This window comes from Notolepis coatsorum (assembly GCF_963971535.1).
Source record: "Notolepis coatsorum genome assembly, chromosome: 13".
In the NCBI taxonomy this organism is placed as follows: Eukaryota; Metazoa; Chordata; class Actinopteri; order Aulopiformes; family Paralepididae; genus Notolepis; species Notolepis coatsorum.
In genome coordinates, this window is record NC_140177.1 from 59,254,305 (window position 1) to 59,268,685 (window position 14,381).

Here is a 14,381-nt window from a genome sequence, read left to right on the forward strand (position 1 = left end):
TTTCCACTAGAGGGCGCTCTAGGCGGAGACACTCAGGAACACCACCAGGTGGCGAGTATAAATAGAGGTGTCTCCTCCCACTTCTTTCCCTTTCCCCCCAGTCTCTCAGTGAGAGAAGACCTGTAGTGTTACTGCTCTGCCATGTGAATAATAAACCAAGCCAGTTAAGGCTCAAGATAGAGGGCGCTCCAGTAGCACACCATGTACCGCGCTGCGTCGCGGAGTACCGCGCTGCGTCGCGGATCAGGCTGACTCCGAGTTCGATTCCCGGACCTGCCGTCATTTACCAAATGTCTTCCCCTGCTCTCTCTCCCGTTTCACCCTGCAACTGTCGGTCATGCTTGACCAGGAAAAGCGATAAACGCTATAAAAAATAAAGTAAAAAGAAAAAAAAAAGGCTCAAGATAGAAACCATGCCTCTTGACCACATTATTGTCGCCCTATAGCCGAATTCTGTTAACAATAACAATAAGTCAAAAACAAAACAAGAACACCATAAGGTCCAACCAATTTAAAATAAATGCAAATAAATGAATGAATGCAAACACTCTCAGACATACCCCACGCGAAGGTAAGGAAAAACTCACTAAAACCTAACAATAGGGGAAAATGGAGGAGAGAAACCTTAGAAGGGCCATTCAAGGGGGGATCTCCCTTCTTAGATGTCGGTGATAGTAGTGTTGCAGACGGACAGTTGGTAAGCATGCACTCATGTGTGTAGTGAAACACAGATGAGTGCATGCAATAGCAACTGAACATTTTTAAAAATTAAAGATAGAGCTGATAGCGATAGCAACTGAACATTTTGAAAGATTAAAGATAGAGCTGATAGCGAATCTATTTGAGGCACAGGGGCGGCGCAAAGAGGGTCGCGTCACACTCCGGTCAACACTCCGGGACAGCAACTCACAGGGAGACAGGGAGACGACCGGCGTTGTGTCTTGGTCTTGTAGTGTAATATGTTGTTCTGTTAAAATGTCTAGTAGTACCTTGTGGTCGTCAGTCATACCTGAACACCGTGCTGGCCGCATTCCGCTAGTGTTGCCGGGGCCTTTTATTGTGTAAACCGGAGGTGTTGTCCGTAGGAACTTTAAAACAGAGGTTTTTAGCATGAAGTCATTGTATCCCAAATGCTGTGGGGGAACATCTGAGAGTTTTAACTGTTGAGAGGTTCTCATGAGGGAGTTATATGGGGCCTTGCTCCCCTCTGAACACGGGCAGGCTCTCTGGGCTAATGGGCTCTATAAACTTGAGGGGCACAGGTGCGCTCCATTTAGGGTCACAGCTTTCAGACACATTGCTTGGGGTCACAGACATCCAAGCCCCCCATAAACACATTCACATACTGTCGTTTTAAAAAACACGTACACACAAAGGCACACCATGTACGCGCCGTATATACCAAAGATTATGGTCTCACTTCATCTATATTTTCTCACTGTTTCACTGCCCCTCCTCGTCCAATTTGAGCTGGCACGGTTCCCAATACATCTCAACAGCAGCCTGTTGGCCTGCCAGCCACACATGCCATGACATTTCAATCTATCAACCAAATCAATAGCAGCATTCCTCCTAAATATCACTGCACACGGGGCGGGGGTGAGCATCCCCTGGCTTACAGCGAGACAGCCCTCGCGGGTTGCATTTAGATATACAAGGAGTGAACCCGGGCTTGCCTTTCTGCTGATAGATGCACTTCTGTCCCCCCCCCCCCCCCCACCCCCCACCCCCACCCTGGGGAAAATGCGCATGCATCCCTCTGGTCACAAACCTGCCCCTGCCCCCTCCCACCACACCGGGTATGGAGAGGAGAGAGAATAGAGGCCTGCTCCCTGCAGCTGTGCCCTTATTCCGAGCACCTGACCAGGGCCCCAGATGTGCACACAGGCAGTCGCAACAATGTGAGCAATGCAAGTCCCCTTTGGGAGTCCAGGCACCTGCAGATGTAACCTCACTATCTACCATGATGGTGTAATTATACGTCTAATAAATAAAGTCTACATCCAGAGAGAACTCAAAATCGTCGATCACATGCAACCTATCTGGACTGTGTGCTACGATAAAGTAAAGGTACGGTGGCCTCAGTGTTGCCTCTGCACATCGTACAAAACAGAGATGAGAGCTACTTGACCCAGAAGCGCTTGCCAAGTCAGTGACCCAATTAGCCATCAGGTAAACAATAACTACAGAGCCCTGTGTTGTTATTTACTGTGGAGATCAGGATTAGAGTACTATGAATGTGATGCATTTAATTTTATTTCACTGTGCATACAGGTGATTACATTACATTACAGTAATCCATTCATTTTCTGAAAAGTGTTACGATAACTTCTGTTCATTTTCAAAGAGCACAAGCAACTTTCAATCACCATAATTTTCCTCTGAGACGAGAAAACTATTTGTTTTCAGTTTCCGTTAGGCTACCAGAACACAGTTGGTAATACATATTAGCTACAGCATGGTACACAACATTGTTTACATTTTTATAACAGTATGAATTATGACAATAAATGGACAGAGTCATACATTTACAGAGACTAGCATCTGATAGCGTTATCATCATGGAATTTCACTATCACTGTTATACTCAAATCAGTCAATGTATTGACACAGTCGCTCGAGAATGTGATTGAGACCTCAAACACAATACTCGAAAAGTCTCATTATGTGCCAAGCCCTGTGTCAAGGAGACTTCATCCTATGCTGCACTATATAGCTGAAGGCCGTGGCACAGTAAACAAAGAAAGCTATAAAGGTGAATAGTGACATCTAGTGGCGAGTAAACATAAATACAATTGGTTCATCATACTGAAAAATAAAAAATAATATATATTATATATACATACATACTATATCATATGGTTTGTAAACAGATTAAGCTTACAATTCTCATAAAGACAAAAAGGTAGAACACAGACACAAAAAGCCACATAATAATAATTTTGCCACAAACGATTGACAGCGATCTTGACACAATGGCGATGTGTGTGTGTGTGTGTGTGTGTGTGTGTGTGTGTGTGTGTGTGTGTGTGTGTGTGTGTGTGTGTGTGTGTGTGTGTGTGTGTGTGCGTGCGTGTGTGTGTGGGACTTTTGAACATGAGCTATAAAGGTAACAGCTGGTTCATGTCTGTACTACCGTAATAATAGTCAACGTAACAGTAAAATATGCCTTTTGTTTTCTATTCCCATTTCCAATGGGATGATGCAAAAGAGATGACTTTCCATGAAACAGTTATACAGTGTGTATACCTATAATTCATGTGTTCTAAAAAAAAATTAAACAACCATTAGTTTAATGGTACTTTTAGTTTTTCCCATGGTACCACGGTCCATTGTATAAATAACTTACTGTGGCACTGCCCATGGTTTAAGTCATGTATCACCATGGTATGTATTTCCAGTGCTAGCCATATCACTGAAGAAGGACATTGTCCGAAACATGTCTGCTTTTTATTCAGGCTGCCATTAAAAAACATTGAACCTGTGAGTGCTGGTCCGGCTACCCTGCTTTTTGATATACTCACCATGGTACCACCCATTGTATAAATAACTTACTGTGGCACTGCCCATGGTTTAAGTCATGTATCACCATGGCACCACCCATTGTATAAATAACTTACTGTGGTACTGCCCATGGTTTAAGTCATGTATCACCATGGTACCAATGTACTGAAATCACATCATCTAATTTAAACCATCATACCGATAATATCATGATATTTCCAACATGTTTTTGGTCACTGATGGTAGTGGCCACAGGAAAATTGAAATAATTTTGGAAATACCATAATAGATTTTCATAAGGGAGATCTCTGCTTGCTACTTTGTACATAATTACACTGTGCATGTTTTAGCATGTGTTTCATGGCTGCTGGACCAGATTGGATGTGCAGATGTTTTCCTTGATATTATTCTGTCAGCAGAGGGTGATAGTGACCTGTTTTACTTCAGCAGCACCAGCGTCACGCTCTGTCAGCTCTCCATGTTTGGACACCAGATTGAAGATCATGAAAATGAAAAGAGCGTCTATTTTTTTTCTTTTAAAGGTATAGAAGCAACAATCAAGTTACACCTTGAAACCACGGCAACATTTTACAGCATTTTCTAAAAAGGTGGAAACAAGATCCAGTGTGTAATCCCTGTGTGGTAAAGTCACCCCGTTCTTTCAGAAACAACATCATATCTGTCCCATTTGACACATCTCTACAATATTTTTGTGCTATTTTTATTAAGAATTATGAACTATTACATTTTCCAATGTAATATAATGTTTTTTAGGACTTATTATCTCTGTATATGATTATGGCAGATGCTGCTCAAGCTTTGGCTGTGGACAGAGTACATTGTCCTTATCATAGACAAAACACCTATTGTAGATACATTCAAATGCACAGATTTAGTACCACTAGTTATGGTCAACATGACAAGTGTAGGTCTACAATGTAGCTTCTGTCCGTTAAACTGTAGTGTAGAACATACGCATTATAAATACAGTAGCTTATGAATAGTGCAGGCCATGGTCTGTGTGATTGGTCCAAAAGATACATTCTCCATGGCTACCGTACCAGTCCATCACTGGCCCGTGTGGTGGTGAGCTGGAGGCTGAGCCGAGCGCCGCCTGGGGCACAGGATCCTGCCAAAGGCCCTGCGGAAGCTGCTGTGGCAGAGCGGGTAGAGGAAAGGGTTAATGGCCGAGTTGAGCCACAGGAGCCAGAAGGTGACCTCGTACCAGTGGTGCTGGACGCAACGCCCCCTGCAGGCAGCGCGGATGATCATCAGCAGGGTGTAAGGTGCCCAGCAGATGGCAAACGCACACACTATGACCGCCAGGGACTTGGCGATTTTCTTATCCCTGGACAGACGGCTGGGCTGAGCCCCCCGGGTGGTGCGGGAATCCTGTTTGCCCATGGGGGGAGGGGAGATCTGGGAGTGGACCGAGCCAGACGTAGCCAGTTTTATCCCCACCCCCCAGTTCTGCTGGAACGGGGAGAGACGGCTGCCCTCCCCCCGGGTGGAGACATGTCCGTCGGGCTGGAGGTGGAGGCGTGCCTCCCTGCTGTGGAGAAGCCACCTCCTGCGGATGTTGAGGCAGATGCTGACGTTGAAGAAAGTCACGGAGAGGAAGGGGAAGAAGAACTCCAGCATGGAGGCGCTGAGCAGGAAGTACCAAGTGTAGTAGAACTCGGCGAAGCACTCGTCTTCTGGCACACGGCTGCTGCCCACCGCCAGCTCCCAAAGTATGATGGCTGGGCCATAGAGAACAAAGGCCAGCAGCCAGACACCAGTCATCTTCATGATGGCCCACTGCGTCTTGCCCTGTCTGGCACGGTAGCTCACCTGCAGCAAATATAGATGGAAATACATGGGGTCTTCCACTTTTAAGTGAAACTGTTGTGTTGTATCATTCATTGGGGACAATTAGCTATCTTTAGTCATCATAAAGCCATGCTAAAAACATTGTGTGGTGTGGTGTGGTGTGGTGTGGTGTGGTGTGTGGTGTCGTGTGGGGTGTGGTGTGGTGTGTGGTGTGGTGTGTGGTGTGGTTTGTGTGGTGTGTGGTGTGGTGTGGTGTGGTTTGTGTGGTGTGTGGTGTCGTGTGGTGTGTTTTGGTGCGTGGTGTGGTGTGGTGTGTGGTGTGGTGTGGTTTGTGTGGTGTGTGGTGTCGTGTGGTGTGTTTTGGTGCGTGGTGTGGTGTGGTGTGTGGTGTGGTGTGGTTTGTGTGGTGTGTGGTGTGGTGGTGTGGTGTGTGGTGTGGTTTGTGTGGTGTGGTTTGTGGTGTGGTTTGTGTGGTGTGTGGTGTGGTGTGGTGTGTGGTGTGGTGTGGTGTGTGGTGTGGTGTGTGGTGTGGTGTGTGGTGTGGTGTGGTTTGTGGTGTGGTGTGTGGTGTGGTGTGGTTTGTGGTGTGGTGTGTGGTGTGGTGTGGTGTGTGGTTTGTGGTGTGGTGTGGTGTACTTGTCGTCATCATCATGTCATCTTGCATATATACTGGTAGTTCATTTAAATGTATTTGACAGCCACCTGACCCGATGAGTCCAACCACATTGGGATTCAAATGGTTTTAGCATTTCAGGTTTTACATATTTTTTTTGGAAAATACATCTATGGCAAAATCCCATTCAACTGAGCCTGCTCTGGGTCCACTTCCTGATAATCACTAACGGCCTCTATGGAAGTAATAAAGCTATTCAGAATGACGATATATATATGAAATAATTTCCAGATAAGAATGACATGGAACCCACATGTCATTGTGGAGTTATCTTATTTGAAGCCTCGCCTCTTTAGTACAACATACAGGGATGAGCTGAGAGTGGCCTAATTCACCTCTAATCCGCTAATGTTACATCTCATAAGGATTCACTCCGGGGAGTTTGTTATAGTTTCTTAATCACAACAAGGACACACAATGTCATAGACGCGAGATGTTCTCACATAGAGTGAGCAGGTATTACACAAAGTGCTGTGCATGTTAGCCGCCACTAGGGGCAGAGTGAATGATGAATGAACAAATGTAGAATGAACAAATGAATGAGTGTGTTAGTGACATTGCCGGTCATAGAGGTGCTTGGCATCTAAAAACAACATGTCGATCATGTAAGTCATTAGGAGAGCTCCCTGTGGCTGAGACTGAGCCCATCCATAATATCAACCCCAGTTCTCTCTGACCTTTCTCTCAACTGTCTCCCACACCGTAGTCTCTGATTGACCAACCATGTACCAACCGCCCCACATATGGATTTAAATTTGAATGTCAAGTATTTTCTTTTCACAGAAACACTGCGACTTCTGACTAATCCCTGCTCTTGCTCTTTTCGATGTTCGGGGTAGAAATGCTTTCAGGAAAATGCTACTTGGCTGCTGTCGGCCTGTGATTGATCTTCCAATGTTGTAGGGACCAGAGTAGACAGAGGAGGATCTCAGTGATCAAAGCTAATGCTCTGTGGATTAAAGAAGAGGCTCTCTCTCTCTCTCTCTCTCTCTCTCTCTCTCTCTCTCTCTCTCTCTCTCTCTCTCTCTCTCTCTCTCTCTCTCTCTCTCTCTCTCTCTCTCTCTCTCCTCCATCTCCTCTCTCTCCCTCTCTCTCTCTCTCTCTCTCTCTCTCTCTCTCTCTCTGGTGTTATTTGTATTCATTTCTCTGATGTTAAAGCGTTCGCTTGTGAAACAAAACAGAACACTCTCTTTGTCTACTGTGCTGGGCTTCATCCAACCTTTGAGTTAGCACACACACACATGCACGCACGCACGCACACACACACACACACACACACACACACACACACACACACACACACACACACACACACACACACACACACACACACACACACACACACACACACACACACACACACACACACACACACACACACACACACACACACACACACACACACACACACACACACACACACACACACACACACACACACACACACACACACACACACACACACACACACACACACACACACACACACACACACACACACACACACACACACACACACACACACACACACACACACACACACACACACACACACACACACACACACACACACACACACACACACACACACACACACACACACACACACACACACACACACACACACACACACACACACACACACACACACACACACACACACACACACACACACACACACACACACACACACACACACACACACACACACACACACACACACACACACACACACACACACACACACACACACACACACAGAGAGACTCCCAGCTGGTAGAGATGTATATGTTAGGAGAGACAGAAATACAGTACTACACTGAGTACAATGGTATGTACAGTTACATTTTTAAAACGTGTAACATAGTTTTACTTTTAGGCCGTCCATTGGAATAATACGATTATTATTAAATTATCTAAAATTATAATTATCTAAAGTTAAATTATCAATGGATTATTACCAGAAATATTCACTGATCAGTTATCCAGGTGTTCTAGCATTCAGCACCAATGTCCGGTATCGTTCTCTGAGTCTGCACCATACTTGCCTTGCTAGCCTAAATGTTAATACCAGTCTTCAAGTTTGGACCTCACAGCAGCCAGGAGACCAGCGCGCAGGCCAAGTCTGTCCTGCAGGTTGAAATGTGACCTTTTCCTCTATGTCACAGGGGAAGGCTATAATTAGGGGGTGGCACTGGGCCTGAACAGGTCATGAATGATTAACCTGTACAGATGGGCACGTTGGGGACAGCGAGGTGGGACTGCCCCCCCATCTGATGACCTAGGTGGTTCACCTCTCAAAAACAAAGTAACGGACCACCGGCGGCCATCAATGGTATGATGGCTACAGGGTCTACTCTTATGCTCTCTCCCTTAACACTTTCCGTGCCACGGGTCCGGTGCCCCGGAACCCTGTTGAATGCCAACGCACACTTCAATGATAGAGCTCTCATATTTGCGAAGGCATTACCTATATCTTAAATTATGGCTATGTGTATAATATGGCCGTCGCTTATCAATGACTTGTTTGCAGTCAACATTGTCGAAAAGGATTGTTTTTTAATCGGTTAATTTCCGTTTTATACCATTTTGAAAAACTCTCGTTTTATGAAAGTTCCAGAAGATTTCAGAAGATTCTGTGATAAACTTTGTAATTTTTCGGCCTATTTATGAATAGTTTTCAAATAAACGCTAGATTATCGATAGTATATGTGTACTTATGCACGCTATAGAAGCGGGCTGAAAAATGTATTATCCATTTCCTGATCAGCACACACACACACACACATAGGGCCCACGTTGATATCTCTGTGAAAAAAGCTCTGATTATCCTAAGACTGGTAACATAGATTCCTTACCTCAGATCAGATGTTCTCCAAAAAGTATATTCCAATTCCTGATCGCCATTCCAAATATCGATCGCGTTTATTGATCCAACGCTGGGTGGTCGAAACACAGATTCCACACTGTTCTAATCAGGGGAGGAAACTAACTTTTTGGCTTACCAGCCAACTGGCGGGTATCTGATTTTTTTTACCAGCCAAATAGATTTTTTACCAGACAAAAAAAATCGCTAATTGTGATAATTACTTCTTTGTACGTCTTCGTCTAAATTGATTTTCAATCATAGTAAATTAATCACACTGTCTCTACTCTTCAAAATATTACATCATTAAATCACATATTAACATGAAAGAGGGAACTATTCTGGACTGGGTTGGGCTGAACTGGGCAGTGAAAGATGCTGGGTTGGGCTGGTCTAGGTTATACTGAATGATGAATTGAAAATGAATTGAAAATGGGGGACCCTGATGTAAACAAGACGAAAGTCTTTCTCTGGTCTGCATCCCCTTAACAATTGCATGTATTGAGCCGTACTGTACTGTACCCATTCTGCAATCTGTTAAATAAAGTTTTCATTCATCACAGCTCAACTACTAGGAATGTGTGTCTGACTCTTAAGTGCAGGAAATATTCATCAGAAAGGGGGGACATGATGGAGGGAATGGAAAGAGCAGGTTTGACAGGAGCAGGGTTGAAGGGATTGATTGATTGAAAAGTGTATTAACAGATTGCAGAATGGGTACAGTACAGTTCAATACATACAATTGTTAAGGGGATGCAGACCAGAGAAAGACTTTCGTCTTGTTTACATCAGGGTCCCCCATTTTCAATTCATCATAACATATTGGAGTGTGGAGGAAGTGGACAAGGCATTAAGCAAACAGGACTGAAATGGGGGACCCTGATGTAAACAAGACTAAAGTCCTTCTCTGGTCTGCATCCCCTTAACAAGTGTGTATTGAGCTGTATTGTACCCATTCTGCAATCTGTTAAAAGTTTTCAATCAATACTGGGTTGGGCAGTGAAAGAACCAAGCATTTCACTGTAATGTAATAGCTAAATAAAACAACTTGAACTTGACTTGTTACATTTGCACTCTGGTTGTATGCCAAATGTATTCTGGTTGTACTGTACTTGTGCTGTAAGATGACAATACATTGGAACCGAATCGACAACGCTAGGGGTTCAGCGGGTGTATTCTGAATGCCAAATATGACAACATCACCGTTGTGAAGGGCATATGGGCGAGTGGTGATATGCTGGGAAACCCGGTAATAATAAAATGTCACTCGGCTGCATTTAAGCAAAGCCGCTCAGTATAGTCCACTATGTTGAATGCGCGTTATGGTAGCTTGTTACATGCTAGGTAGCTAGCCGGCTAATGTTGTTGACTTGTCATTCTCATCCGACTCGAAGGAGACGCGTCGCGTGCTGTTGTTCGCCCCCATGTCAGACCGCACCGATATCCGAAAGCGACGACTCTACATGCAATTATTTTCATCCACTCATGTGTTTTTGTAAGTTTGTCTACGTTGTCAAGCCGGCTGCCGGTGGCAGGAGTTTGTAGGTCTGCGCGCAGTCAGTGGTCTGTCCACTTCCCCTAGATGGGCGGCATCTTCTAGAAAACGAGTGTTCATTGGAGGAGCTTAGAGCGCATCTGTACAACGATGATGTTCATTGGTTATGGTCTGATTATTATGTGGCGCAAATGGGAGGAATCAAGGGGGGAGTCAGAGTTCGGTTTGTGTCAGTGAGCGAATCAGCAGATTGCAGAATGATTTTTTTGTAATTACTAGTACTCGCCAGACTGGCGAGTGCTCTTCATGAATTACTCGCCAAACGTAAAAAATACTCGCAATTGGCGAGTAAAGTGGCCTAATTTCCTCCCCTGGTTCTAATGGTGGGCGATGACTCGGATTACATGCCTGAGAAGTAAAATGTGGAAGCAGGATTTTTTTTCCCCCCATGCGTCTCATTCAGTCTAATCCAATGGGGTGCAGTACCACAGGGAGAGACGATAGGGGCGGTATTTTCCCAATGGAAATCAGACAGAGTCCCAGTAGTAACGGGAGGCTAGATTGATGAAATGTGAATGGAAATCGCTAATAAAAAACTAGATTGGCATGAACTAACGAGAAATCTCGCCTTTGGCACTCAAAGTGTTAAAGACACAATCTACCATTTATTTCATCATTGTGACTTCCTGAAGAGATTGATGGTTACAATGTTCGCAAACATTACAAACATAGTAAACAAATGTGTTACAGCCTCAAAGGTCATGTAACACAAATGTGTTGCTGTCTAATAATGTAATTTCTTATATTCCGCAAGTACATTTCAAAGTGACAAAATATATTCACTCTGATAAATCACTTTGTAAATAAAGCTGGCAGTGGGGTGTAGCACACAGGGCCCCATACTACAGACTGGGCATTATGTACAAATACAACCACAATGACATTACAAGCAATTGGTATTTAGTCAATATTTTGCTGATGTTACGTAACTCATTTTCAAACCCCTCCTCGGACCAGGTTGGCATACATACATGGGAGGTTATATGCCCTTGGCACTATCTGTAGTAGCTAGCTGGTACTGTCTGTACCGGGGGGTCAAATCAGCAACTCTTCCACTAGTAGGTGGCTTCCCTGAACAACCTGCCGCCCTAACCAATTTTAACACTCAATAAAGGCCATGTTACTTGAGGAAGAGCCCTCAGAGAGGAACAGCATATGGAGGGAAATTTATCTCGAGACTCCACGGCTACGGTGAGATGACCGATTCATTTTCTGACACAGTTCTGCGCTCGTTTCCCTTCGATGACCGTGTCTGTTCCGTGTTGGACCAGGTGAGAAGTGTGATGGAGTCTTAGTAGCTACACTCACTGCTCGGGTGACGGACAGGAAGCGGTCGTAGCTGATGAGGACGATGTTGAAGACGGAGGCGGAGCAGAGCAGGTAGTCTATGACCAGCCACAGCTTGCACAGCCCCCTGCCCAGAGTCCACCTGCCCGTGAGGATGTAGGGCATGTAGAGTGGGATGCAAAACGCCCCTGGCAGAGACAGGTGTGGGGGAGAGGATTAGGATGTATTTATGGAGTGATGACAACCACCAATTCAATTCTACTCTGGCAGAAGGGAGGGAGGGAGAGAGGAACAAAGAAAAGGAAGAGAAGATGGACAAGACAGTAGAAATAGAGGGATAGATAGATAGATAGATAGATAGATAGATAGATAGATAGATAGATAGATAGATAGATAGATAGATAGATAGATAGATAGATAGATAGATAGATAGATAGATAGATAGATAGATAGATAGATAGATAGATAGATAGATAGATAGATAGATAGATAGATAGATAGATAGATAGATAGATACAGACAGACATACAGACAGACAGACAGACAGACAGACAGACAGACAGACAGACAGACAGACAGACAGACAGACAGACAGACAGACAGACAGACAGACAGACAGACATACAGACAGACAGACAGACAGACAGACAGATATAGATAGATAGATAGATAGATAGATAGATAGATAGATAGATAGATAGATAGATAGATAGATAGATAGATAGATAGATAGATAGATAGATAGATACAGACAGACAGACAGACAGACAGACAGACAGACAGACAGACAGACAGACAGACAGACAGACAGACAGACAGACAGACAGACAGACAGACAGACAGACAGACAGACAGACAGACAGACAGACAGACAGACAGATATAGATAGATAGATAGATAGATAGATAGATAGATAGATAGATAGATAGATAGATAGATAGATAGATAGATAGATAGATAGATAGATAGATAGATAGACTATATTGTATATTGTTTACACCGCCTTTTTATTCTATTTTTATTTGTACTTCTCCACTGCACTATAATTATGTGATCTGTATGTCTTCTACTACCTGTACCCCCTACCCATGCTGATGCCTGAATTTCCCCAGGGATCAATAAAGGAATATCTTATCTTAGATAGATAGATAGATAGATAGATAGATAGATAGATAGATAGATAGATAGATAGATAGATAGATAGATAGATAGATAGATAGATAGATAGATAGATAGATAGATAGATAGATCGATATAGATAGATACCCAACCTCCTCCAATGTACAGTTTCTTCCCCCTCAAATGTATATACTCTATTTTTAGACTCATTTTGTACACATAAACAGTACTGTCTACCTGTATGTCATGTATGTCATATATATTATGATGAATTGAAAATGGGGGACCCTGATGTAAACAAGACGAAAGTCTTTCTCTGGTCTGCATCCCCTTAACAATTGTGTGTATTGAGCTGTACTGTATTGTACCCATTCTGCAATCTGTTAATACAATTTTCAATCAATCAATCAATCGATAGATAGATAGATAGATAGATAGATAGATAGATAGATAGATAGATAGATAGATAGATAGATAGATAGATAGATAGATAGATAGATAGATAGATAGATAGATAGATAGATAGATAGATAGATAAAAGAGCCTACCTCCTGGAAAGAGACAGAGAGAGAGAGAGAGAGAGAGAGAGAGAGAGAGAGATGTAATACTGTATTTTATGTTTTACGTTCTAACTTCTTCCATGAACCTGCCCAGCTACTACAGATAAAAATGTGCCCAAATGGCCCAAATCAGCGCATTTAGAGAGAGAGAGAGAGAGAGAGAGAGAGAGAGAGAGAGAGAGAGAGAGAGAGAGAGAGAGAGAGAGAGAGAGAGAGAGAGAGAGAGAGAGAGAGAGAGAGAGAGAGAGAGAGAGAGAGAGATAGCCTCTTCTTTAATCCACAGAGCATTAGCTTTGATCACTGAGATCCTCCTCTGTCTACTCTGGTCCCTACGAGAGAGAGATAATGGGTATACAATGCTTAGACTTACCAACAAGAAAATCGGATATTGCTAGATTCAAAAAGTAGTAGTTGCACTGTCTTCTCAAACTCTTGTCCACTTTGAAGGCGAAAATTACCAATGCATTACCCAAAACTATTACAATGACCAAAGTCACCATCATCATCACCAGAATGACAAATACTGGGAAGGCGAAGTTGCTCTTCAATCTGTTCGACTCGCTTTCAAAATAGTAGCCACTTGAGTTTGAAGGCTGATCTTCCGACATAATCCTGAATTTAAATTGACGATGTATCACTAAATTGTATTGTAATTTGAAACGGAATCAAAGTTAGCAGACTGACTGCTGAAAACAATGCAACAGGTGCCACGCGAACTGGGTCAGTGCATGCGCGCACCACGCAGCATCCCATACATCACTGAATGGCGCGCTGTCCTATTCAGGCATTCAAAGTGACCATCAACAGCTGACGAAGAAGCCAAGTAGCCCGGGGCACCTCGTGAACTAATTCATTAATTCAATCTTTATATTTAAGCTAAAGTTGTCGTGAATTACGCACGTATGTCAATTGGCTCTACCACAGCACCTCAGCATTTGTTCGTCACTTATTTTTCCAAAAGAAAATGCGGACAAAAAAGACACGGGTATAGTTATATAATATAGT

General features: G+C 43.6%; 1 protein-coding gene across 1 annotated transcript; it reads right to left on the reverse strand.

Moving 5' to 3' along the window:
* Positions 1-4,572: 4,572 nt before the first annotated feature.
* Positions 4,573-13,984, reverse strand: LOC311239368 (histamine H3 receptor-like; the record flags this gene model as incomplete). Its single annotated transcript, XM_084327675.1, has 3 exons — positions 4,573-5,337; positions 11,719-11,885; positions 13,747-13,984. 3 exons carry the CDS (start codon positions 13,982-13,984, stop codon positions 4,573-4,575), a joined length of 1,170 nt encoding a protein of 389 aa, XP_084183801.1.
* Positions 13,985-14,381: the final 397 nt, after the last annotated feature.